Source organism: Mustelus asterias, chromosome 21 (genome assembly GCF_964213995.1).
Source record: "Mustelus asterias chromosome 21, sMusAst1.hap1.1, whole genome shotgun sequence".
Lineage (NCBI taxonomy): Eukaryota > Metazoa > Chordata > Chondrichthyes > Carcharhiniformes > Triakidae > Mustelus > Mustelus asterias.
This window is the reverse complement of record NC_135821.1, coordinates 71,239,327-71,266,410: the sequence shown is the minus strand read 5'-3', so window position 1 is coordinate 71,266,410 and position 27,084 is coordinate 71,239,327. Positions and strand designations below refer to the sequence as shown.

General features: G+C 42.7%; 1 protein-coding gene across 4 annotated transcripts in view; it reads right to left on the bottom strand.

Annotated features, from left to right (window-relative positions):
- The window catches only part of LOC144509396 (lethal(3)malignant brain tumor-like protein 4), a 62,054-nt gene extending 35,299 nt beyond the window's left edge, over positions 1 to 26,755 (bottom strand). Inside the window, exons 1-12 of one of the 4 annotated variants that reach the window (XM_078238191.1) lie at positions 26,711 to 26,737; positions 26,048 to 26,191; positions 22,512 to 22,645; positions 21,891 to 21,996; positions 19,115 to 19,238; positions 16,435 to 16,558; positions 11,336 to 11,423; positions 8,832 to 8,926; positions 8,184 to 8,288; positions 7,040 to 7,175; positions 634 to 713; positions 342 to 493 (exon numbers count right to left, since the gene is read on the bottom strand). In XM_078238191.1, coding sequence (XP_078094317.1) covers positions 342 to 493; positions 634 to 713; positions 7,040 to 7,175; positions 8,184 to 8,288; positions 8,832 to 8,926; positions 11,336 to 11,423; positions 16,435 to 16,558; positions 19,115 to 19,238; positions 21,891 to 21,996; positions 22,512 to 22,645; positions 26,048 to 26,084 — 1,181 coding nt within the window. In that variant the 5' untranslated portion in view covers positions 26,085 to 26,191; positions 26,711 to 26,737. Of the gene's footprint in view, positions 1 to 341; positions 494 to 633; positions 714 to 7,039; positions 7,176 to 8,183; positions 8,289 to 8,831; positions 8,927 to 11,335; positions 11,424 to 16,434; positions 16,559 to 19,114; positions 19,239 to 20,745; positions 20,881 to 21,890; positions 21,997 to 22,511; positions 22,646 to 26,047; positions 26,192 to 26,457 lie in introns of those variants that run through there. The other 3 variants (XM_078238192.1, XM_078238193.1, XM_078238194.1) reach the window with 3 other exon arrangements.
- Between the last annotated feature and the right edge of the window lie 329 nt (positions 26,756 to 27,084).

Sequence of the window (27,084 nt, the reverse complement as noted above, 5' to 3'; positions counted from 1 at the left end):
AGAAGCAAGTTAAATCTTAATAGAACCTTTCACACAAGTACATCAGTAACCCTGGCTTCATTCTAAAACGGTGTTTAAAAAGATTTGTCAATTTAACACTCAGACACACACTCACTCAAACATGCACGTGTAGACCATACACATGCACGGAGAATGCAGTAGAGATATCCTACTTCAAAACTTCCATCGACATTTTTAAAAACGAACACGTATGGAAACATTTAACTTTTTGAAATCACAGCTACACATTTCAAATGTTGTAAGTGCACTACCGAGGCTGATGATAAAAGCTGACATGCACCACAACAGAACTACAAATCAATGTACTCCAAATTCTGTACCAATAGTCATAGCTGTCATCCCAGTTGTCAAAGTGTATCAGTAGACGGTTATCCACCATATCGGCAATAGTGGCCACACATGTCAGGGAGGGGTTCTTTTTATCGACTGCTTCTAACTTCATCCCCCCTCGAAAACCAGAAGGGGTTATAGGCTACAAACAAAAAAATAATAATTTTAATCGTGATAGAAAATTGACAACTAAAACAGTTAGTTTTGCAAACGTAACAAAAACATGAAGATGGCACTAACCCAAGTGTTGTTCAGTTTGACTACAGCACTTTAAATACTTACCGTATTCAGTGACTTGAACAGATTTCTGGGAGCTGCTTGGGCTTTACAAGACTTCAGGTATGAGACACTATCCTTGTATCCTACAAATTTAAAAAAACAAACAAAGGAACTTTAAAAAAATGCAAATTCATGTAACGATGATCAAAAAATAATAATTTCATGTGGAAAATAAATGTCAAAGCACAAGGGAAAATGCCAGGCGAGTAACTTAATGTGAAATACTTTGTCTACAAGCGATGCTATGCTGGAAATACAGATTAGCCCCAAAGAAAGTACTATACAGTGCTAAAAAACACAATAAAGTAAGATGTTAGTTTTTGGAATCAAATGCAAACCATTTTCTTGAAAATCTGTCATAAAGATGAGGGGGCAATACCTTAGTGAGCACACAGCACGTCACTCATGTGCTAGACTTGTCTAGAAAGTGCCAAACTCTCAAATCATTTCAGTCTTTCAACTGTAAAATATTATCAGCAGCAAACGACAGTCAAGTAAAACACACATTTCCTTTTCTAATGCACTCTTCCTGTGTTGAAATATAACACTTTATTGAGGTATTCAATATCTTGACAGGTATGGACAGTGTAAATAGTAAGAAATAAAAACAGAAAAATGCCGCAAAGACTCAGCAGGTCTGGCAGCATCTGTGGAGAGAGAAAAGCAGAATTAACATCGAATCCGTAGGACTCTTCTTCAGAGCTGAAAAGGGGTAGAAACATGATGGGGATTGGGTGGAGAAGGTGCAGCAGACTAGAACAGGTCAGGGATAGGTGGGAGCTGCAGAGAGATTAACAAAGATGTCATGGACACAAGACAAAGAGAACGCTAATGGTAGTGTTAAAGACTAAAGAAGGTGCTAATAGTGGCATAAAGGTAGGATAGCAGAATGTGTTAATCGCAGAACAAGGGTCCACATTATGCTGGAGTTGGTGGAAATGGTGGAGGATGACCCTTTGAATGTGGAGGCCAGTGTGTTGTAAAGTGAGGACAAGAGGAAATCTATCATGATTCTGAGAGGGAGAGGAAGGGGTATGAATAGAATTGCGGAAGATGGGGCAGACATGGTTGAGGGTCCTGTAAACCACGGAGGGAGGGGAGTGGGGAGAAGAACATCTCGGTTAAGGAAAAAGGAAGACACGGCAGAAGCGCCATTTTGGAAGGTAGCATCATTGGAACGGATGCGACAGAGACTGAGAAACTGGGAGAATGGAATGGGGTGTCCTTACAGGAAGCAAGGTGCGAGGAGTTGTACTTAAGGTAGCTGTGGGAGTCAGTGGGCTTGTAATGAATATTGGTAGACAGTCTAACACCAGAAATTGTGAAATAGAAATTAAGAAAAGGAAGGGAGGGTAAGTGTCAGAGATGTGAAGGTGAGAGAGGGGAGGAAACTGAAAAAAAAATCATACATTTTTTCAGGTCTGGTTGAGGATATGAAGTGACACTGATACAGTCATCAATGTACCATACTCTAGTATACTGTTATGAAATGCTTATCTCCACAACAATTGTACCAGAGTCCTGGTACACACACGCACAGTGGCGGCGGCCAGCAAAGGAGCTGGAGCAACGGTGACCTTGTGAAAGCGCGCCAGTGGTCAAACAGTGTGAGAGAGAGAAAGGAGATGCCGCGGGTTTACATCGGCAAGCTCAGTTACCAGGCCCAGGGGCGGGATGTGGAGCGCTTCTTCAAGGCGTACAGAGAAATCTTGGAGGTGAATATAGAGAACGGGTGAGCCGGTCAGACACCAGTGAGAAAGAAAATGGCGACCAAGCGGCGAGCACCCCCTCAGGCCCCCTCCCCGAGGAAGGCCTGCCTCATCACCCTGATCCCCTTGCCAAAACTACCCAGGGAGGGGGAGATAAACAAGACTCCAGAAGGAGGGCAATGAAAAGACAATAAAAGACCAAATGAAGAACAAAAAAAACTGCAGAATGGAAACAAGACAACACTTCATCGGAGACAGGCTCGACCAACAGTGAAGCCAAGTAGAATTGAAGACAAGTAGAAGTGAAGGTTCCATTTGTGAAATGGATATGTCCAGTAAAAACATGATGGACCTCCCTCAGAAAAACGCAGAATTTAAAGACTTCAAAAGAAACTAGACACTCGTAAACATAAAGAGGAATCAGCAAAAAGAATTAAAGCTCTAGAGAAGACACTGAAACAACAAGATGAAATGACTTGGAGAATAAAGTTGTTGCAAAAATTTACAAAATGAAGTTGAGAAGAGGGGGAAATTAATGAGACAACGAAGAATAAGTTGAACTCCATGAAAACGCAACTTGAAAATAAGAACAAGTCCAGTGAGGAATTGGATCAGGTGAAGGAGGAAGCTCGACAATAAAAAATAACTGGAGAGGTAAAAACATTGAAATTGACAGCAGAATCAGCAATTCAGACAGAGGAAGAAACTGAGATTACGTGTCAGGATAAGATTGCTGAAATGGTCACTAATAAAAAAGCACAAGAACCAATCTGATAAAATGGTCAATGAAAAAAAGCCAAATTGAAATGCTGGAAAGAGAAGAAACTTTATCACACAACCTTAGTTCCAGAAACAGAGAACCACAACCATTCCTTCACACGTGACAGACCGAGATTGTGAAAAAAACCGTCATAAGATTTTGTTGCATTGTGATGATATGTGACTGCATGCATTTGGGCTTGAGTAACTTGGTTAATGAAGGTTGGATAAAGGAGTTAAAGGAAAGGGATGTGGTGATTATCCCTTTAACACAGCAGAAGAGGGACCAATTGGCTTGAGGGACCAATTGGGACTGAGTGTGGATAATCGCCCCGGGGTGGAGTCCTCTCTTAGGCAGAAGACAGCATGAAGAAACATAGGTAGTGGGGCACCCGGTGGGCTGCTCCGGGGCAGGGCGGGCTGTCGGCCTCTGTACAGTTTCGCCTAATTAATATCTTTTGTGTTCCTGATAAAGTCTGTGAATGTGATCATTACACCCATCTTTTCTACACCCCTCTCCAACTATATAATCCATCAAATTTCTACCCTTCAGCTCTGAAGAAGTCACACACTCAAAACGTTAACTGTTTCTCTCTCTTCAGATGCTGCCAGACCAGCTGTTTTTTCCAGCATTTTCTGTTTTTATTTCAGAGTTCCAGCATGCGTAGTATTTTGCTTTTATTTAAACGATGAAAAACTGTTCCCACTCAAGATGGCATCACTAACTAAATTCAAAATAATTGGCAAAGGAACATGTGAGGAAAATGTTCTCACCCAGTGATGGTTGGAGTCTGAAACGAACTTCCTGAGGGGGTGGTGGAGGCAGGGGAATGGGGCTAGAAAGAATGTCCTTTCAGAGAGCTAGCGCAGACTCAATGGGCCAAATAGCCCCCATCTGCCCAGTAAAGATTCTGTGATTCTGCATGGTTTCCAACTTCCAGGAATTCTTTCCGAGATCTCCAAACTCTGGATCCAATCTATCTGCCTTCTCCATCCCTGTCTGCAGGGTCTTTGTCCATTTATTTATCTAGAGCCTTTAATGCAAGATGATCTTGGGGGCATCGAGAAATAAAAAATACCAGGGGCCCGATTTTACCACCAAGTTACGCCCGTTTTCGGATGTGAAAACTAAAGTCGGGTGTGAGGTGAATAGCGCGATCCGTGCCCGCCTCCGTGCCGCTTTCCCCTTTACCAAGGCCCGAAAATGGCTGTGATCAGGACCGCGCCAGAAAGAGGCGCGACGGCCTTTTAAATGTATTTGCATGCATTTAAATTGACTTAATGGGCTGCACGCCCAACTTTACCGGCACTCCCCCCTTGACCACCACATTCGCCTGTTCAGAATTGGCACGAAACAGACATGCTCCGATTCGGGCGCTCCAGTTAGTGAGGAGGTAAGTGCCGGGCATCCGATGGCTCTTTGCTTGAGATCGGTGAGGGGGAAGCTGGGGGAGGGGGAGGGGGGGGGGGGGGGATTTGCGATCGGTCTCGGTGGCGGAGGGATAAGGTGGTCAGTAATGTTGTGGGGGTGGGGCAATGTCTGTGGGGGCCGGGGGGAGGCATTATCCGGCCCGGGAACGATGTGGCAGGGGAGCCGCATTCTATCATTTTTTTCTGCACGTGCATAATTGGAGGCGCCGATCGGTGCTGCAGGATTTCGGGCACGTTAAGCCCCGCTCACAGCCTTCCGCAGCACGATTCTGAATTGCTGATATTTTTTCAGGCAGAATGTGTATGGGGACGCCTGAGAACGGGTCTAAAAGTTGGATCTGAAACACTCCCAGTTCCAAGTCCGCGCTTAGAATCAAAATGGTAAAATAGGGCCCTAAGCCACATAAGACGACATTAGGACAGAGGGTGAAAAGCTTGGCCTAGGAGCTAAAGGAGATGGAGAAAGGTGGAGAGGTTCAGGGAGGGAAGGCCAAAGCCTAGGGTGTAAGCAGCTAAGGCTGAGCCCATGGACAGCAGAGTGATTACAGCAATGTTCAAGAGGTTAGAATTAGAGGACCATGGATATCTTGTGGGGGCTGAAGAAAATTACAGAGATAGGGAAGGGGTGAGGTGTAGGAGGGATTGGAAAACAAGAATCAGAAATTTTAAAATCGAGGCACTGCTTAAGCAGGAGCCAATGTATGTCAGCAACCAAAGGGGTGATGGGCAATTGGACATGGCCCAAGATAGGACATGGGCAGCAAGGTTTTGCATGCCTTCATGTTTATTGAGGGCCTTCCTTCTTGTTGTCTTCAAGGAACACCTGGAAGAGACTTCAAGTCTCTGGTGGTGATGAAATGCCTGGAACAATTTAATAATCAGGTGCACTGCGAGAGCATGTATGAGTGTCTCGGAGAGATAAATGAAGATAATCCAAAAATATCCTGTAATGTTGGATGAACTATACTGAAGTTCCATTAAAAAAAAATCAAACTTACATGACAACAACTAGAACAATTTAATTAGACTAGTCTGAGTTAATACTTACACTGGATACCAACTATTGCATTAATTAATTGGCCAAAGACTGCAGGATTTGAACACACAATCTAGGCTGACATCTCAGTACAATACAATTGTTAACTTTATGTCCAATCTGTTCAGTTGGACATAAAAGCGCCAATGACATTTTAAGAGAAGGGTGAAGTTCTCCTGGTATTCGGTTCAGCATTTATCCCTCAACCACTGCCACTAAACAGATGTTTCATTCATTCATCAACAATTTCAGACTGTGATCTCAGACCTCATTTTGTTTCCCTTTCTGCAGGTTTCAGTTTTAGCCTCAGAACACAAAAGATACGAGTAGACCACTCGGCCCATCAAGCCTGCTCCACCATTCAATATGATCATGGCTGATCTTGGGTTTCAATTCCACTTTCTTGCCCGTTTCCCATATCCCTTAATTTCTTGAGACACCAAAAATCAGTCCAGTCCAGTCTTAGATGTATTCAACGATGGAACATTCACAACCCTCTGGGGTAGAGAATTCTGAAAATTCAGAACTCTTTGATTGAAGAGATTTCTCCTCATCTCAGTCCTAAATGATTGGCCCTTTATCCTGAGGCTGTGCCCTTGTGTTTAGACACTCCAACCACTGGAAAAATCTCTCAACGAGATCACTTCTCATTATTCTAAACGCAAGAGAAAATAGACCTAATAAGACAATCCCCTCATTCTCGGCACCAATTTAGTGAACCTTTGTTGTACCACTTTCAATGTAAAAATATTTTTTTGGGGTGTATTTTTATATATAGTTTCTCAGGCATGTAAATTTTATAAATTTTCTCCCAACATTGGAGCTATAATTCAATTAACTGATTTATCAAGATTTAAAGTTAAAGTTTATTTATTAGTGCCACAAGTAAGGCTTACATTAACACTGCAATGAAGTTACTGTGAAATTCCCCTAGTCGCCACACTCCGGCACCTGTTCGGGTCAATGCACCTAACCAGCACGTCTTTCGGACTGTGGGAAGAAACCAGAGCACCTGGAGGAAACCCACGCAGACACGGGGAGAACGTGCAAACTCCACACAGACAGTGAACCAAGCCGAGAATCGAACCCGGGTCCCTGGCGCTGTGAGGCAGCAGTGTTAACCACTGGGCCATCACGACTTATTAATTCTCCAACCCAGGACACTCATGCATATGTTTAAACACAGGTGCTGATGTAGTCCAATGAAATGGGGAGGCTGGACAACTTCAGACAATAATGAATCCCTAATTTTTCAGTCATTGTCAGACGAGTCAAAATAGCAGCCAAAAGTAAACCAAATTATCCACCTGCGCCTCTCATTTTATTTTTAATTAGCTAATCCTGAGATGTATTTCATAGATATACAGAAAAATACAGCTGGCAATGTGTTATCAGAACAATGTGGCATTTTGGAAAACAGACAATATCCAAGGTTTCATCATTAAAGCCCAGGCACATTTTAAGTTCAAAATACCTTTTGGAAGATGTAGTTTATGGCCTGTTTTCTCACACCAACCGAAAGGATGGATGTCAGGGGAGTCTGCATTTATCCAGAAATCATAGCATTCAGAATAGCCATCGAAATGTAGCCTGATCCTGTACCCATGGACCTGCCAACAATGACACATCATTAACCTTACTTAAAACACACTTTTGCTACATGTATTCACATTGAGATCACCTTAGGCTGATTTCCTCCTCAACTCTGCTCTTAGGCAATCCCTCGGACTCGAGGATGACTTGTTTCCACACTAAAAATGAGTTCACAGGTGACTGAATGCACGACCTACAGTCTGGCACAGGTGGGGCAGACAGTGGTCGAAGGAGTGAATGGGTGAGGAGTGGGTGGGTGAGGTACCTGGGTTGCCATGCCTCCATTTGCTGTCAATGCTTGGCTTCAGCTTGCCCTCAGTGATGAAATCACAGGGGTTCAGTTCCTTCCCAGATGCTTTTCCTCCACTTTGGGCAATCTTGGGGTGTCAGTGGGGATGTTGCACTTTTTCAAGGAGGCTTTGAGGCTTTTCAAGGAGGCCCAGTGGAACTGATCGAACGTGGCCAATGTTTGGATGCTGGGGATGTTGGCCGGAACGAGAAGACTGACATTGGTCCACCTATCCTGCCAATGGATTTGCAGGATCTTGCAGAGGCAGCACTGGTGGTACTTCTCCAGGGTGTTGAGGTGCCTGTTGTACATTGTCCACATCTCTGAGCCTAATGGGAGGGTAGGTATCACTACTGCTCTGTAGACCATGAGCTTGGTACCAGGTCCGACTGTGTGTGTGTGTGTGTGTGTGTGTGTGTGTGCGTGCGTGTGTGTGTGTGTGTGGGGGGGGGGGGGGGGGGGCGGCGGCGGCGCTACAGAGCCTTCCAGTCACAAAAACACCCTTTTGTTTCCTGCCTTCACCATCATATACCTAAATCTGAATCCTTAAGCTTAAATCACAAACTGAGGGTGTGATCTGTGTGGAGTTGTTCTCCACTGGCACATACTCACAAAAGGTACTCCCATGTCTCAAAATATTTGAATAGGATTCACACGTTTCACAGCTGGAGTATCAGTTTTTCTTTTAATGTGGTAGATGTGAATGTGATGTGGAAGGCGATCTGGAGATACTTACCTCAGCAACACTAAGGACACAAAAGATTGATGGATGTTCTGGGTCAATGCCTTCAAGCCTCATGCTCAACTTAAATCCATTACGACTCTGTGGAAACAACTGATACTGTAAGGAAAAGAAACACGGTATTAGCTGATTTTATATCATTCACTACAACCAACAGTGAAGCTGGAACCAAAATTCAGCAACTGAATCTTGATCATGGATGTCAAACACTAACAGTTCAAATTGAGGCAAAGTACTAACTCTCTTAAAATCTAGCAACATGGTTCCAATAGGGCGGTACGGTGGCACAGTGGTTCGTCAGGGACCTGGGTTCGATTCCCAGCTTGGGTCACTGTCTGTGCAGAGTCTGCACATTCTCCCCGTGTCTGCGTGGGTTTCCTCTGGGTGCTCTTGTTTCCTCCCACAGTCCAAAAGACATGTTAGTTAGGCACACCAACCATGCTAAATTCTCCCTCAGTGTACCCGAACAGGCGCCAGAGTGTGATGACTAGGGGATTTTCACAGTAACTTCATTGGAGTGTTCATGTAAATAAACTTAAAACTTAAACAATAGTTGGGCAAAGGATGTATAGGACTTTGAAAAATATTCAAGATTGAATGATTACAAGGAGCTGTTATAAAATTTCTTAATCGAACATAAACCTCTTTGAAGAGCTTGAGCGGCGCAGCTTGCATTTTCTCTTCTTCCAGGTAAGAAGCCCAGTTCCAGGTTTTCTTCTTGCCAGGAATAGCTAGGGCTATATTGATGAAAAAAATAATCACCAACATCCAACTCTGCAACATTTACCAACTAAACACGAACACTTACTCAGAATTATTAAAGGAAAAATTCTAAGTTACGAAAGCTAGTGTCAAAGATAAACATCATTCTAAGTAATTAAGTAGATCTATTACTGAGCCATGCAAATACCCACTTCCACTCAATACTTAATTGCGCTGTTGATGTTGGGTTTTACCATAACATATTTTGATGAATGAGTAATCGGACACACTCAAGTCTTATTTGTTTTCATATAGCTTTTCCAGTTGCTCTAATCGAAGCTCTACTGGCTGGTGGTTTCCTATAAACTTACGTCAAATGCTGCTTACATTGGGCGGGATGTAGCACAGCGGTTAGCACTGCTGCCTCACAGCGCCAGGGAGCCACACTGTGTGTGTGGAGTTTGCATGTTCTCCCCGTGTCTGCGTGGGGTTCCTCCGGGTGCTCCGGTTTCCTCCCACAGTCTGAAAGATGTGCTGGTTAGGTGCATTGACCCGAACAGGTGCCAGACTGTGGCGACTAGGGGATTTTCACAGTAATTTCATTGCGCTGTTAATGTAAGCTTTACTTGTGACTAATAAATAAACTTTACTTTACTTGCTCAATTTTTCTGTCCAACCATGCCAAGACCCATTCAGGTAAGCTATTCTTAGGCTTCTCTCAACGTCACTCCAGCAATCTTCCCAACTCTTTAAATTATGTGCAAAAGGTGTCTCGGTATCCAACATTTCAACTTTTCTCTAAATGAGCCTTAATTACTAGTGTGAAATCAAAGATTTACAGTAAGATCAACTGTGATATAGATCACATAGAACATATAGAATGCTACAGTGCAGAAAGAGGCCATTCGGCCCATCGAGTCTGCGCTGACCACAATCCCACCCAGGCCCTATCCCCATAACTCCATGCATTTACCCTAGCTAATCCCCCTGACGCTAAGGGGCAATGTAGCATGGCCAATCCACCTAACCTGCACATCAATGTCGAAAACATTCCACAGCACAGTTAGATTGCAATGAGATATACCCAGCGCACAACTTGATGGGTTGAATGGCCTACTTCTGTGCTGTAGTGTCTGATCCCGCAGAGCTTTTATCTCTATTTCTCAATTTTAAAATTTTCATTATTGTTTTCAAATCCATCATGGGCTTGTTCCTCCCCATCTCTGAAATCTCACCCTGCCCCACAACCCTCCACAATATCTATGATCCTCCAAATCTGGCTCCTCAAGCATCCCCTATTTTAAATTACTCCAAAATTGGCAGCTGTGGCTTCAGCTGTCTGGGCCCCAAGCTCTGGAATTCCCTTCCTAAATCTCTCCACCTCACTCACCTCTTTTACAAATAATATACATACATACAAAATAGCAGAAGTAGACCATTTGGCCCCTCAAGTCTACTCCGCCATTCATTAAGATCATGGCTGATCTGTTGCGTTTTTAATTTTATATTACCATCTACCCCCGTTGACCTCTAATTCCCTCACCTAACAAGAATCTATCTACTTCCACCTTAAAAATATTCAATGACCCCGCCTCTACCACCTTCTGAGGCAGAGAGTCCCCAAGTCACACAATCCTCAGAAAGAAATTCTCCTTACCTCCATCTTAAAAGGGTGACCCAATTTTAGAACAGTGCTCCCTAGTTCTGGACTCACCCACAAGAGGAAACATCCTTTCCATGTCCACCTTGTCAAGAACATTCATGATCATGTATTTGGGCAGCACGGTGGCACAGTGGCTAGCACTGCTGCCTCACAGCACCAGGGACCCAGGTTCCGCTTCGGATGACTGACTGTGGGAGTTTGCACATTCTCTCCCTGTCTGTGTGGGTTTCCTCCAGGTGCTCTGGTTTCCTCCCACAGTCCAAAGATGTGCGGGTTAGATTGATTAGCCATGCTAAATTGTCCGTTAGTGTCAGGGGGATTAAGTGAGGGCAAATAAATGAGGGTATGGGGATAGGGCCTAGGTGGGATTATTGTTGGTGCAGGCTCGAGGGGCCAAAAGGCCTCCTTCTGCAAAGCAGAGATTCTATGATTCTGTACATACTTCAATCAAGACACCCCTCACTCTTCTCAACTCCAATGGAAACAAGCCCAGTCTGTCTAAATTTTCCTTATCAGACAACCTGCTTATTCCAGGTATCAATCTCACACTTTCATATTCCTTCAAATCTACCATTTTGACCAAGCTTTAGGCCATCTGCCTTGACGCTGCCATTACATGGCTCAATGTCACATTTGGTTTATAATGCCCCCAGGGTGCTTTATTCCATTGAAGGTGCTAAATACATACAACTTGTTGTATGAGATGGGGTTAATAAACTGTTTATTATTTAAAATTAGGAACCTAACAACTTCAAAAAGTTGGCAACATTAATTAACATACCTTGTTTTAATAGCTTGGGGCCTCTCCGGCCTCGGAGATGGGGTTCCTGAACTATTTTGGTCTTCACCTTGAATTCTTCCAGTGCTTCCTACGCACATTAGAAAACTTCAGTTTGGGTAACAAAAGTAATGCATTTCACTAAATTAGTCTCATTTACCAACGGTTACATCAGAATTAATTTACCCAATTCCTTCTGCGCTGAAAAGTTAATCGCTTGAACTCCATCCTGTGGAATTTTTCCTTTATTACTTTCCATTTCTTCCTCCACTGGCTAGCTCAATGCCACACATACAGATGGTTGTTTTTGAATACAGTTAAAACAGAAACACATAGAAGCTACACACGGGGAGAGTTCACCTGCACCAACCAGTCCTCATCAATATTTATCCTGAGTGAGGATATAGTTCCAGCCATGTTTCCCCCACCCCCATTCTTTTCATCCACACAGATAAAATACTAAATTTTCCTGTATCTCTCAAAGAAATGGAGTACAAAATGCTTCTAAAAAGTGTTGGCTGCTGATAAGATCTTAAAACATGTTGTGTGATTTCAAGAAGAAATTAGATATAGCTCTTGCGACTAAAAGGATCAAGGGATATAGAGGGGGAAGGTGGGATTGGGATATTGAATTTTACGATTAGCAATGATCAAAACGAATGGCGGAGCAGGCTCGAAGGGCCAAATGGCCTACTCCTGCTTCTATTTTCCATGTTTAAACAATTATCCTCTTGGATCGCCCCTTGGACTAAGGCTCATCAGTGCTGAGCCTTCTTAAGCTGTTGTATTTCAGGTTTAGTTACATCCTTAAACCAGCTGTTTACTAATTAGATACTACTTCTGGCAGTCAATTGCTAATGTTCGAATCATCCATGCATGCAGAAATAATGAAATTTGTATCGAGGAGAAGTCTTAAATTTTGGAGTGCAGTAGTCGTGTGCAAGTTTCATTATTGCTGTAAATCTACTCATCTTCCTTAATGCCACACTTTTCTTCCTCCACCTACTACCTGCATTGAAGCATCGGAGAATTGACCCTACTCTCAGGCTTTATTTATGCCCTTATACACTTAGCAATTAGGACATGCAGTGGCCAGGAGTGACTAGCCAAACAACTTTCTCTTCCTTGCTGTGGAAAGCACAGCCACTTCCTTAACTATACAACGAAGTTTGAAAACGTGATGTTCAGTACAACAATAATGTTGTTTGTAAATCTTTCCACTCTACTAGAAAGGCATCCAAGATTCTGAAATTTAAATATTTTTCCTCCAACCCTGAAGGTGGCAACTCTTGCCAGAGCAAGTTTGAAGGGCACCAACAATACTCCAGTGCTATTGCCAAGTAAGTCATTGTTTTTTTTAATAACTTCTTTCTCAGGATGTATTGTGTTGCTGGCAAGGTCTCAAGAAAGCGGAGGGGAGCTGTCATCTTAAAGAGCTGCAGTCCAAGTGGTAAAGGTGTGCCCACAAAACTAGCAGGTAGAAAGTTCAAAGGTTTTGACCCAGTGGCAATGATGAAATGGGGATATGTGTCCATGTCAGGCACTGCGAGGCTTGGAGGGGTCCTTACAGCTTCTCATGCTCTTGCTGCCCTTTGCATCTTGTCCTAAATAACACTGAGCATGAGTGCTGAGCATGGACCAGCACCCATCTAGTTAAGTAAAGAGTATTCCATTATGCTCCTGACTTGCGACTTCATCGGTAAATCTGGACAACTAAGTGTTGGCAGGTTCTTTTCATTGAATCGTACAAGCACAGGCTTTGACCCATCAAGTAAATGCTGGGTCTTTCAAAGAGCAATCCAATTGGATCCATTCCCCTGCTCATTCCCCATACCCCTACATTTTTTTTATTTTTCAAATATTTATCCAATTCCCGCTTGAAGGCTATATTGAATCTGTATCCACAAACCCATCAGGTCACACATCCTAACCATTTGTTGTGTTAAAACATTTTTCCACTCATCACCTTTGGCTCTGGTGCCCATCATCTGTACCCTCTGGTTATTCACCATTTCTACTTTGTCCCCATTGATGTAGACAGGGGCATGCCCTCCACTAAGCTTCCTGAAGTCGATGATGTTGACACTATGTTTGTCTATTTAAAGAGATTGCCTTCAGCATTGGAATAATATGAAGAAATCATTAACTTCAGCATCCTTTTGATCTTCAAAAGAGCGTGTTCTTCTGGCGGAAGTTGCAAGTGAGGGACCAAGTCGGATTAGTTACTGAGCTAGACACTGTGGGAGGAATGAGTCTCCTCTTGTTGATGGCTAGTGTCACTGTTTAGATCAGTCACATCTTCCAGTTTGTTCATCAAGGTCATTATTCTTCAAAATATGGGGAGGTGGTAGCATATTGGTATTGTCACTGGACTAATCCAGAGAGAAGTCTCACAACACCAGGTTATAGTCCAACAGGTTTATTTGGTAACAAATACCATAAGCTTTCGGAGCGCTGCTCCTTCGTCAGATGGAGTGGAAATGTGCTCTCAAACAGTGCACAGAGACACAAAAAATCAAGTTACAGAATACTGATTAGAATGCGAATCCCTACAGCCAGCCAGGTCTTAAAGGTACAGACAATGTGGGTGGAGGGAGCATTAAACACAGGTTAAAGAGATGTGTATTGTCTCCAGACAGAACAGCTAGTGAGATTCTGCAAGTCCAGGGGGAAAGTTGTGAGGGTTACTGATAATGTGACATAAATCCAACATCCCGGTTTAGGCCGTCCTCATGTGTACGGAACTTGGCTATCAGTTTCTGCTCAGCGACTCTGAGCTGTCGTGTGTCGTGAAGGCCGCCTTGGAGAACATCATGGCTAATCCAGAGACCCGGGACAATGACATGAGGACCCGTGTTTGAATCCTATCATGGCAGATTGTGAGATTTGAATTAAAAGTTTAATAATGATCATAAAATCATTGTCGATTGTCATTTTTTTAAAAAATGGGGATGATGTTACCATTTTGCCCCGCCGGCCGATGGGCAAGTTGGTACGGTCGCGAGAGAGCCAAGAAAATGGGTTCACGCCCAATTTCTCACCTCTCGCGATCTTACAGGCACTGGATATCCAGCAAGATCTGCCTCGCACCCGAAAAGGTGATTCAAATATTATTAGTGAGCTGGGGACGGAATCGTCTGGGCTCACTTGCCTTTACAGCCTTGCCAGTGAAGATCCTCACCGGGAGGGAAAACGTATGGTCCCCATCAATGGGCACCTGTCATGATGGCCTTGCTGGTCGGACCGCAGACCATTGAGGGAGTCAGGACAAACACGGTAATTTTAACATTGAGCATTGATGACACAAACTACCTATAAAAGGTTATTATCATGCAGTAATTACACCCTCTCGTCAGTGATAATGCAGCAGCGGCACCGATGGTGGGAGGTGTAAAGTTCTTCAATAGGCGTTGTCACATGTGAATCTCACTAGCTGTTCTGTCTGGAGACAATACACATCTCTTTAACCTGTGTTTAATGTTCCCTCCACCCACATTGTCTGTACCTTTAAGACCTGGCTGGCTGTAGGGATTCGCATTCTAATCAGTATTCTGTAACTTGATTTTTTGTGTCTCTGTGCACTGTTTGAGAGCACATTTCCACTCCATCTGACGAAGGAGCAGCGCTCCGAAAGCTTATGGTATTTGCTACCAAATAAACCTGTTGGACTATAACCTGGTGTTGTGAGACTTCTCTCTGGATTAGTCCAGTGACAATACCAATATGCTACCACCTCCCCATATTTTGAAGAATAATGACCTTGATGAACAAACTGGAAGATGTGACTGATCTAAACAGTGACACTAGCCATCAACAAGAGGAGACTCATTCCTCCCACAGTGTCTAGCTCAGTAACTAATCCGACTTGGTCCCTCACTTGCAACTTCTGCCAGAAGAACACGCTCTTTTGAAGATCAAAAGGATGCTGAAGTTAATGATTTCTTCATATTATTCCAATGCTGAAGGCAAATCTCTTTAAATAGATTTGATTTATTATTGTCACATGTATTAGTATACAGTGAAAAGTATTGTTTTTTGTGCGCTATACAGACAAAGCATACGCTTTGTAGAGAAGGAGTGCGTGGAGAAAGATCAACTTAATGCAAGGTAGGTCCATTCAAAAGTCTAATGGCAGCAGGGAAGTAGCTGTTTTGAGTCGGTTGATACGTAACCTCAGACTTTTGTATCTTTATCCTGGTGGAAGAAGATGGAAGAGAGTATGTTCAGGATGCGTGGGGTCCTTGGTTATGCTGGCTGCTTTCTGTGGCAGCGGGAAGTGTAGACAGTGTCAATGGATGGGAGGCTGGTTTGAGTGATGGACTGGGCTTCCTTCACAACCCTTTGTAGTTTATTGCAGTCTTGGGCAGAGCAGGAGCCATACCAAGCTGTGATACAAGAAGAATACTTTCTATGGTACATCTGTAAAAGTTGGTGAGGGTCGTAGCTGACATGCTAAATTTCCTTAGTCTTCTGAGAAAGTAGAAGCGTCGGTGGGTTTTCTTAACTATAGTGTCGGCATGGGGGGGACCAGGACAGGTTGATGATGATCTGGACACCTAAAAACTTGAAGCTCTCGACCATTTCTACTTCATCCCCATTGATGTAGACAGGGGCATGTCTTCCACTATGCTTCCTAAAGTCGATGACTATCTCCATTTTGTTGACGTTGAGGGAGAGATTATTGTCGTCGCACCAGTTTGCCAGATTCTCTATCTCATTCCTGTACTCCGTCTTGACATTGAGATCCGACCCACTACGGTGGTGTCATCAGCAAACTTGAAAATCAAGTTGGAGGGGAATTTGGCCGCAGTCATAGTTGTATAAGGAGTATAGTAGGGGGCTGAGGGCACAGCCTTGTGGGGCACCGGTGTTGAGGATAATCGTGGAGGTGGTGTTGTTGCCTATCCTTACTGGTTGTGGTCTGTGGTCCAATTCAAATTGAATAACCATAGCAATATAGATTTCATAATTATTGCATATAACACTCTCAAAACGATCTCCGATCCCAGTAACAAAATGCTGAGGATAGCTAGTGCTTAAAAGAAAACGTTAAAAGTGTAAACAACAAAAAGGAATTCAAGAAGATACTTTGAGCACTCTACCTCGTCTTCATCTGCCTGAAAATCTTCATCTACCCAGTCTAGTAGCAGTTTTCGTTTCTTTCTGAGACGCTTCATGATAGTGCCACTGCCATTTGTCATATCTACATGAGTAGGCTTATTAGTGCTGTAAAAAAGACACAAAAACCTTCAGTAACAATTGATTATTAGCTCTTTAAAGTAGCATTGTTCTTTATAGAGAAGTTTGAGAATGGCCATTATTGTATTACCATATGTAAATGCATCTAACTGTAACCAAGACATCACCACATAAATTACACACCTGCTAAGTCTTAAATTTGGTCCTTCCTGCTGCCAGTTCTGATATGTTGGCCTGTATGACTTAGGATTTTCATTGGTGTGTACCCACCTTAATAAACTTCCAGTCAAATACATTTAATACCTTGCTATTATAAAAAGCAAAGTGGTGGCAAAATAGTCATTGCCTGGGAGTAAATGAATCTAATTGGGTTAGAGTTCTGGCATCACTGAGGGAAATTTTAACCCCACAAAATAGGTGGGATGCAAAAATCTTTTCAAATCTCAAACCCCAAACCACTTCAGATTTTAACAGAAGCAAAGGTGGTGGGGGAGGCAGGGGAGACCAACCAGCTACGAGGAGGTCGGCTGCTCATTTAAATATTTTAATAAGCCGGCATGCCTCAAGATTGCTGGCCTAGCCAGCGAAGCTCACATCCTTTGAATAAAGGGGAAGAAAAAGCACCATTCCTTTACCACTGACTGCAAAATCTAAGTAAACGATGAGAAAGGAACTTGTATCACTGGGACAGGGAAATTCAGCAAGCCAGGCCTTCTGTTTCCTGCCTCCTTGCTCAAACTATGAAGAGGATAGAGTTAGTCAGCAGGAGGATAAACAACCTGGAGTACAAAGGGCCTCCATGTTATAAATTTTACTGCAATATACAAACATAAACTTCCCACATGGTCTGCGTTCTGCGGTGAAAACTGTGATGCAGAATAATTAAAGCCAGGTGTATATGTGAATCAATTTCACTTGAGGTCATTGATGAGGTTGGACCACATGGATGGTAGGTGTGAATGGATACTATTCATATAAACCTAACCAGCAAGTGCTGGCAAGCTATTTTACAGGAGGAAACATGGCTTTGAAAAAACAGATTGAGTGAATCTGGACAAAGCTGCATTTCATGCCTTCAACAATAGTTTATCACCACTTTGTGACTTGTTAGGCCACTTCATAAGGTATTAGGCATCATCAAGTGTAGAAATGGATAATGTCATTAGTCATCCAGGCTGAGTAAGTTGCTACTGTTCCCAACCCCGAGGAAACGAGTGAACCAGCTATGCTTCCAATGACAATCTGGCAGCTATCCCAAAGGTGACCAGATTTACTGAATTCAGCTTCACAATTTACCAAGGTTGGGATTTGCGAGCCCAATATCACTATTTCACTACCTACCCAGTAAAAACTCCATCCTGCCCTGACATCCAATACATGGATTCCCAGCAGTCTCAGTAATAGCAATACCCTGCCCTCCCTGGCCCAAAAACCTGATCATCGCCACTCTCAGTTAACTCAATACAGGCCTCGAAGTGTACCATAATCAGCTGAATTTTGTATGGAACTGACATTGGTTTTCTGGATCTGATCCTGTAGAAGTGTAGAATGGAATCATGGTTGTTTTTCTCCCTTCACAGATGCTGCCAGATCTGCTGAGTTTAACCAGCATTTCTGTTTTTATTTCAGATTTCTAACATCCACAGTATGTTGCTTTGATATTGATTTTCTGGTGTAGTTTCATCAGCCAACATTTATTTCCCAGCTGTGCAACAACTGGATAACTTGCAGGGAGATTTTAACAATCTTTGGACAGATTGCAATTCAGAGCTTGATCAATAATTGCATGGGTATACCCTGTAAATATACACGGCGGCAAAGTGGTTAGCACTGCTGCCTCACAACGCCAGGGACCCGGATTCGATTCCAGCCTCGAGTCACTGACCGTTCTTCCTGAGTCTGCGTGGGTTTCCTCTGGCTGCTCCGGTTTCTTCCCACAGTCCAAAGATGTGCGGGTTAGGTGGATTAGTCATGCTAAATTGCCCCTTAGTGTCAGGGGGACTAGCAAGGTAAATATGTGGGTTTGCAGGGATAGGGCCTGGGTAGGATTGTGGTCGGTGCAGGCTTGATGGACCGAAAGGCCTCCTTCTGCACTGTGGGGATTCTATGAAATACCAATGTTGACTAAATGAACACCACACACTTACGTACATTTGCAATTGGCTTTTCTAGTTTTACTAATCGGGTTAGAATGGTTCAATTAAGTTAAATGAATTGCTAGTTCCACTGTTATAAATATTTATCTTTAAGATGAAATCACGAAAACCTTCAGTGAATCCCTTGTGTAAAACAAGGCGAATGCCAGACCCTGTCCAGGGAATCATTTTTAGTCGATTTGAGTAAGACAACTAACACCTGAACCAAACAAAACTATAAACAATGTAACTTTATACAGTTAAGTCATTTACTCAGAGGATCCTAGTTTTCATGCCATCTCCATTGGTCCACTGTAACTGAAACAAAGTCATGTATGACTTCAGATAGACACATAATTCAGACAGCGTGGAAATAATGGGGAAAGAAAATAATTACACCAAAGATACTTGCTGTTGTGGAGCGTGGTTGTCCATGAAAAATTCGTACCTTTCTTTGTGCCGCTGTGCACAGGCCTCACTGCAGAACTTCCCCCCATGACTGAAGTGTTCGATAGTGCCATAGTGTCCACAGTTCTCGCAGCAATAGATACCATCCATGCTGGGCACTTCCTCTAAATTTTATGAAGTTGATACCATTGCCACAGGCACAGGAAGGACATGGAGAGGGGGGATGGGGGAGAAAAAATTCTTAGTTTTATATATGCATACATATATTACATATATACACACACAAACAAATATCCACACGCACCCCAATCCAGAAACATGAAAAGTGATTGAAAGAAAACTTACCTCCTCCAAAAGCCCTGCACTCCTTTGACTCTGACCTCTTGCACATCCCAGTTTTCATCATTCCACCATTGGTGGCCATGCCTTCAGATGCCTAGACCCCAAGTTCTGGAATACCCACACTAAACCTCCTCAGTTCTCTACTTCTCTCCCCCTTTAAGACGCTCCTTGAAGGTTACCCCTTCAACCATCTGGTAAGCAGTCATTTTATCATTTCCTTATGTGACTCTGTCAAATTTGTATTGGCAACACTCCAACGCAGTGTGGACTAATTATTTGCCTCGCCGCTTACACATTGGTCCAAGTGATCCTTGACCCCACCCAACCCGGCTTGGCCTGAACCGCCCAACCCGATATCCAGCAAGATCCCAAATCCAGCACAGCTACATCCCAAGATTGCCAATTTTGAGACACTGTATCTTGTATATATTTACCAGCATGCGCGCAAATTTCACTTCGACTTGGTCCTTGTGGACCTTGGGAATCACAAAGCAGCACAAACTGGTACATTTTTTAAAAAACTGAACAGTTAAGGAATTTATCAAGTGCTGGAAGCTACTCCACTGATTTTCAGTGACCCGATAAACAAGTTAAGAGAGAGTTGTGAAGCATCTCAGCAGACCAGTGTATTGCTCGAAGGGAAATCAAAATGGCTGAAGGTCACAAACTGCTTTCCTTAAACATCAAACCACTATTGTAGTTGAAAGCTAAAGCGCCTGATTTGTCACAACATTGTATGATAAATCTTGGATCATATTGCTGCAAGCATGATTTTATCACAAGCAGTGGACATTTTTGTGTTCATCAACTCAAGGGATTTTTAGTGTTTAAAAAAAGGAACTATTTCCACTTTAGCATCAAATATCAGCACCAACAAACCCCTGCTAAATGCAAAGCTCCTTTCTCAATTTACTACAAGGTGATTCCGTCTCAAATTCAGGATAACACCACAGCTTCTGCATTATACTTTATAATTCACTGCACCAGCCAGTCTATGGCTTCCTTAGGTGCTTCATGTTTACAGGTTTGTCAGTCAGAACATCACATTTTTATTACATCTTTCACGCAAAAAAAAAGGGGGGGGGGGGAGAGATGACTTTGTGGTATTATTGCTAGACTATTAATCCAGAAAATCAGCTAATGTCCTGGGAACCTGGGTTCGAATCCCACCATGGCAGATGGTGGAATTTGAATTCAATAAAAAAATTCAATAAAAAGTATCTGGAATTAAAGATCTCCTGATGACCATGAGACAAACCATTGTCGATTGTAGGAAAAACCCATCTGGTTCACTAATGTCCTTTAGGGAAGGAAATCTGCCGTCCTTACCTGATCTGGCTTACATGTGATTCCAGAGCCACAGCAATGTGGTTGACTCTCTCCTGCCCTCTGAAATGGCCTGGCCAGCCACTCAGCACTTCAGTTCAGGCACAACTAGGGATGGGCAATAAATGCTGGCCAGCCAGCTTCACCCATGTCCCATGGATGAATAAAAAGAAAATTAGGAGGTGTGACCAAAAGTTGGTGGTCAAGGGTCCACCAGATACAGTATTAATATGCTGGAACATTATATCCAACAGTTCAGCCAATTATACTATACAAAGGTTCTTACTATTTAAAAGGCAAAATTTAGTCCACAGATTTGTTGATTCATTTAAGGATCCATTGAAATCATTAGAGTAATGCCTTGCTGATGCAGGAGCACATTTCAGCACTCAAGATTTTTCACAATTCCAATCGCAAGTATGCCATGGATTTTGGGTAAATTCCCCATGACCACAATCCCCTGTCATAATCATAGGCACAAGCAAAGTTTACTTTGTTTTATTTTATTAATTCACAGGATGTGGGCATTGCTAGTGCGTTGGGGGGTGGGGTGTTGTTGTGGAGGAGGATACTAATTAGCTTAGTTGGCTCAATAGCTAGTGGGTGGATTGGATTAAGGGCAACAGAAATAGGGTTCAAACCCTGTTCAGACTCAGGTGGGCTCAGGGTCTGTCTCCGCAACCCACCTGTGGTAAAAATCATGCACTTCATCACGGCAAACGATTGCCATGGGCCTACCTTTGGGCAGAGAACTTGAAAAACTAAGCACCCGTACCCAGCGTGAGAACATAAAGGGAAAGAAACAAGGGAGAGAAAAATGACTGTTTGTTTAATGCCTTGTTACAAGTCTCAGAAATGCCTCAAAGACGCTTCCATAAATTAATCAAATTGGAAATGGAGTCCCTGTAAAGTGAACAAAGGCGGCCTTGGATTAAGGTCTCAGCTGAAGGGCAGAACCTCAGACAATGCAACACTTCTACACCAGGGAGTCAAACTTGGATTCGGTGCTCAACAAACAGTCCAACAATTTTAAAAAATATATCGGATGCGAGAGAATCACTAGCACAGTGATCCACAATTCCTGGATTGTGACGCTCTAATTCTTTAAGCCTGTCCCAAATTGACACACACTACCCAGAAAAACTCACCTTTTGAATCTACAGCCCTGCTCCCGCTGCGCAGGCTGGTGTCTTTCCCATTTTCAGTCTCTGCGTTTGTGATAATTTCCAGGGTGTTGAACTCAGTCATTCGGAACTGTTCACAATAAAGAAATTAATCCACTGTTTTGTTTCATTTCATCTCTTCATTTCCAAGTAATTGCATTAATTTTACCTTTGAGAACTTGTGTAGCGAAATAACCCATCAGATCATGAGACACATGACTGCCCTGGACACGTGCACAACAGAACAGTGCATGGGGCAACAATAAAAATAATAAAAGAGTTTTATTTGTCCTAATCTGCAAGTCTTGGACTATAATCTGTAGTTTAGAGACAGTCACAGCTTGGAAATGGACTCTGTCGATATTACAAACGACAAATCAGCGTTTCCTTTTTGCTTAAACATGCACAAAATTGTGAATTTGGAACTTGATGTTTACCACTCCTATAGCCCATGGTAAACGGATTGTCTCTGCTACTGCTCACAGGACATGGAGAAGATTTGTAGAACACAGTTAAGAAGCTGGACTGGTTCCTGGAATTCAGTCAGAAAACACGATCACTCTTTGCGCTACAGAAATATATATTTTAATCGGATTGATGAATTACCTTTAAATTGCTGCCTGGTAACGTAGCAATTCCATTGTTCCATTCCATAGCACTAAGCAAATCAAAATCCTGTCCCGCCGTAGCATTCACATTTTCCTCTCTTGAACCTTGTTCCATTGTATTCTGTAAATTTGCTGCAACAAAAAAGTAAAGTTTATTTATTTATTAGTCACGAGTAGGCTTATTTTAACACTGTAATGAAATTACTGTGAAAATCCCCTAGTCGCCACACTCCAGCGTCTGTTCGGGTGCACTGAGGGAGAATTTAGCAAGGCCAATGCACCTAACCAGCACATCTTTCAGACTGTGGGAAGAAACCGGAGCACCCGGAGGAAACCTACGCAGACACAGGGGAATGTGCAAACTCCACACAGACAATGACCCAAGCCAGGAATCGAACCCAGGTCTCTGGCACTGTGAGGCAGTAGTGCCAACCACTGTGCCATCGTATTAAGTCTATCAATATACATACGCAATGCTGAGATTTGGAATGAATTTTGAAAAATGTTCTTATTATAACAATAACTTGCAGTTATATAGCACCTTTAATGGAATAAAATGCCCCAAGGGAATGCTATCAAACAAAACATGACACTGAGCCTTGGGACAGATGATCAAAAGGTTGCTCAAATAAGTCTGAACAGGAGAGTTAGAAAGATGGAGAGGTTTAGGGAGGAAATTTCAAAGCTTCGGACCTCGGCAGCTAACAAATGGCGGCAATGAAAACTGCTCAAGAGACCAGAATTAGATGAGTTCAAATTCCTAAAAGTAGTAAGACATTGGGAAAAAGATACAAAAGTCTGAGGTCCCTTACCAACCGACTCAAGAACAGCTTCTTCCCTGTTGCAGGCAGACTTTTGAATGGACCTACCTCGCATTAAGTTGATCTTTCTCTACACCCTAGCTATGACTGTAACACTACATTCTGCACTCTCTCGTTTCCTTCTCTATGAACGGTATGTTTTGTCTGTATAGCGCGCAAGAAACAATACTTTTTATTGTATGTTAATACATGTGACAATAATAAAATCAAATCAAAAACTGAAGATTTCAAAGATAGAGAAGGAAGGTCATGGAGAGACTTGAAAACAAGGTTGAGAATCTTAAAAATGGTAGCACTACTTAAGCAGGAGCCAACATAGTTCAGCGAGCACAGGGGTGATGGGTAGACGAGACTTGGCATTAGTTTGCATCTCCTCAAGTTGACACAGGGTAGAATGTGAGAAGTAAGCCAGGATTGTGCTGAAATAGCCAGGTCTAGAGGTAACAATATGGAAGCTTTGCAGCACCCTGGCAGCGTCCCCACCTCTGAACCAGAAGCTCCAATTACAAATCCCAATTCAGGTCCTGATGGCCATGGAAGGTGCGGTAACAACATGGCCAAACAGGTTGATTATCAGCTTGCAAATCCTTCCAAAACACCCGAAGGCAGGCAGTAGGAGTGGGAAAATTTCCTGGTCAGTCAAGTTGGCAGTAGTTTTCCAGGCATAATCATGGACCTGTCCAATGGAAGTCCACAGTTGCCAATTCCCTTTTAGAGCACATTAACTGAAGAAGGAGGGGTAACAATCTCATGGAAGAAAGTTTCAGCTGCTGATGAGTTGAGGCAGAAGCTCAAACACACACACACACTCCTCTGGGCAAATCATTTAGCTCTGAAACAGACCTGCCAAATGTCACACATTAGCAGTGATGAGTTATTAATTCTTGTTGAACCTGTCTTTATACTGACAGCCAAAATTAATAACAGTATTACACTCCTTTGGCAATGTGGAAAATACCACACATAAATTCTTAAAAGTATATTTAAAAGGTTTGCATGGAGCATTACTGCCAGCTTGGACCAGCTGGGTCAAATGGTCCATTTCTGTGCTGTAAATAATTCAATGTAATAGTCCGAAACTCTGTTCATCACTGAAAATTTTTGTTTAATGTCAGCACAGACTTGATTGTCCTCTTTACAATCAAATGATGTTTAAACATAAAGTTGGGATCATTATTAAACAATAAGTGTAAAGACTTTATTTTCCCTCTCAAGTTGCAATTACAATGTGAACTGTAATGTGAAAGCTAAGGTCACCTCACTCAGGTGGTTTTATAATGTTTGCCACAATCTGCAAACAAAATTCTTACAGGGCTCAACAAGGTAGATGCAAGGAGGATATTTCCTGGGGGTCTAGGACCAAGGGACACAGTCTCCGAATAGAATAGGCTTAGAATTGAAATGAGGAGGAAATTCTTCACTCAGAATCTTTGGAATTCACTACCCCCAGAGAGTTATGGAGGTTCAGTCACTGAGTATATTCAAGACCAAATCAATAGATTTCAAGATATTAAAGACATCAAGGGATAGGGGGATAGTGCAGGAAAATAGCGTTGAGGTAGAAGAATAGCCAGGATCTAGCTGAATGGTGCAGTTGGCTTGAGGGGCTGAATGGCCTACTCCTTTTCCCTATGTTCCTGTTAGGATCTCCAATTGGAATTAAACTACAGTTTCTGTTTTGAATTGCAAAATTACTTTAAACATTAATCAGCATTAAAAATAAACACACAATGGCAATTAAGTAGGCATGCTTTAAGGATCTGTATAGGAATACATTTGAATAACACCATAATATTAAACTTTTCATCCTTGATTTCAAATGTCTCCTATCTGGGCAAACTCCTTCAGTTCTGAAGCCCGCCGTGATTTCGGCACTCCTTCGATTCATACCCGATTTTCGTCTCTCCATCACTGCCTGAGCTCTGGAATCCCCTTCCCTAAACCCCTCTGGCACTCTACTGCGCTTCTCCCTCAAGATGCTCCTTTAAATCCACCTCTGACCAAGCTTTTGACCACCCCAGCTCCCCGGTGTGGGTCAGTGTCATGAAGTGCGCTTGTATTAAAAGGTGTTGTGTAAATGCAAATTGTTCATCACCATCTGCGTCCCTTATTCAGAGGTGTCACTTCTTCAGAAATATCACTTATCCACCCAAGAGCAATCAAATAAATGTATTAATGCATCTATATATTTGTCTACCCCAGGAACAATCTAAACAAAGGTCTGGAACGCTACTTAATATAATACGGGGCAGAAGAAGCAGTAAGATTATTATTTCCCATATTGATGGCTCATTGATTTGGCCACAGGGAGTCGCTCTTGACACATTCACCCCTCAGTCTGCATTCGCCCTTCCTGATCTAAAAAAACAAGTTAAAAAAATACAAATTTTCTCATGCGAACAACACACAACTCGAATTATAACACACACTTTTCATTCTGATCTATACTCTGTGCCGGAAAATATCAAACAAGCTTTTTCATACAATTTTTAAAAACTACACATTCAGCACCAAAAAGAAATCTTAAACCCCCTCAAAAAAAGTTCCAGCATTTGTTACAAGTAAACAGTTTCAACAATCGCAATGCGTTTAACAACATGAATGGTTTTGCAAGAGTTAAAAGCATCGGGAGGAAAAATAATAAATCATAATTCTTCCGGCCAGAAATTTTATATATAATATTTTAAATGCACAGAGCACGGGGGTACTAAACCTTCGATAAGGACGGGTATAGTTGCTGCTCGATTCATCTTGTTCAGATTGCTGGGTTTTGCAATTTTAAGTAAAAAGCTTCTTTCCTGATGAAATTATTTAGTTTGAGTTCAGACTTGTCTCAAAATGGCGGAATCCACAAGGCCTGAAACACATTGAAGCTTAAAATTCACAAACCTACTTCACTTCAACCCAATTCTCCCGACAGGCTGAAACTTAAATATCTCCAAAAAAAACCCTAACTGCCTCCATCGCCATTACAAAAATTCTCCTCCTGGTTTCCTGTCAATAAATAAAATTAACCAACCCCCCCCCCCTTTAAATTAATTTATTTTCACTTTTTTTGCTTAACAAAAAATTTCAAAAGACTCATTCCATGATGACAGGTTTTTTTTTTACAGAAAGCTTCACCTTTCTCTGAATGTGGGAGAAAGCTGAAAAAGAGAAGTCAATAATTTCCTCCACAAGTCTCTTCAGGGGGAAGGAAACAAAACCAGTCAAAGTTAATGCTAGTTGCAATGATTTGAACCGGTTAAAAGTCGGAAAGAGGGGGAAAACCTGTCACAAAGTGTGAAACAGAGGCTGCTGGAGGCCCCCCGAGCGCAAACGGAGGTCGGGCAGCGGGATATCAGCTCTTTTTTTCGCACATTTGCACTGAACGCACCTTCGCTTCTTCCCAGTTGTGGAGTGTGGCTGAGGGCAGCGCGCATGCTCCATAGGTGAGGGCTAAAACTTCAGGCAGAAACTTTTTGCAACATTGTGCAAACTTTTCCCCCAGCGCAAGAACATCCCATCATCTCCACTCTGACCGCAGGAAAGCTCCCCGTCCCATTCAGCTGGGCTATTTCTATCTCATTGCCGGGGTTTCCTGTTTTCCCTTTTAATTATTGACAAGCCCTCTTCTCTCCGACCCGTACAGTAAGAAGTCTCACCACACCAGGTTAAAGTCCAACGGGTTTATTTGGTAACACAAGCTTTCGGAGCGCTGCCCCTCAGGGGGTGTCAGTCGTAGTTTAACTTGACACAGCTCAGGCTAGA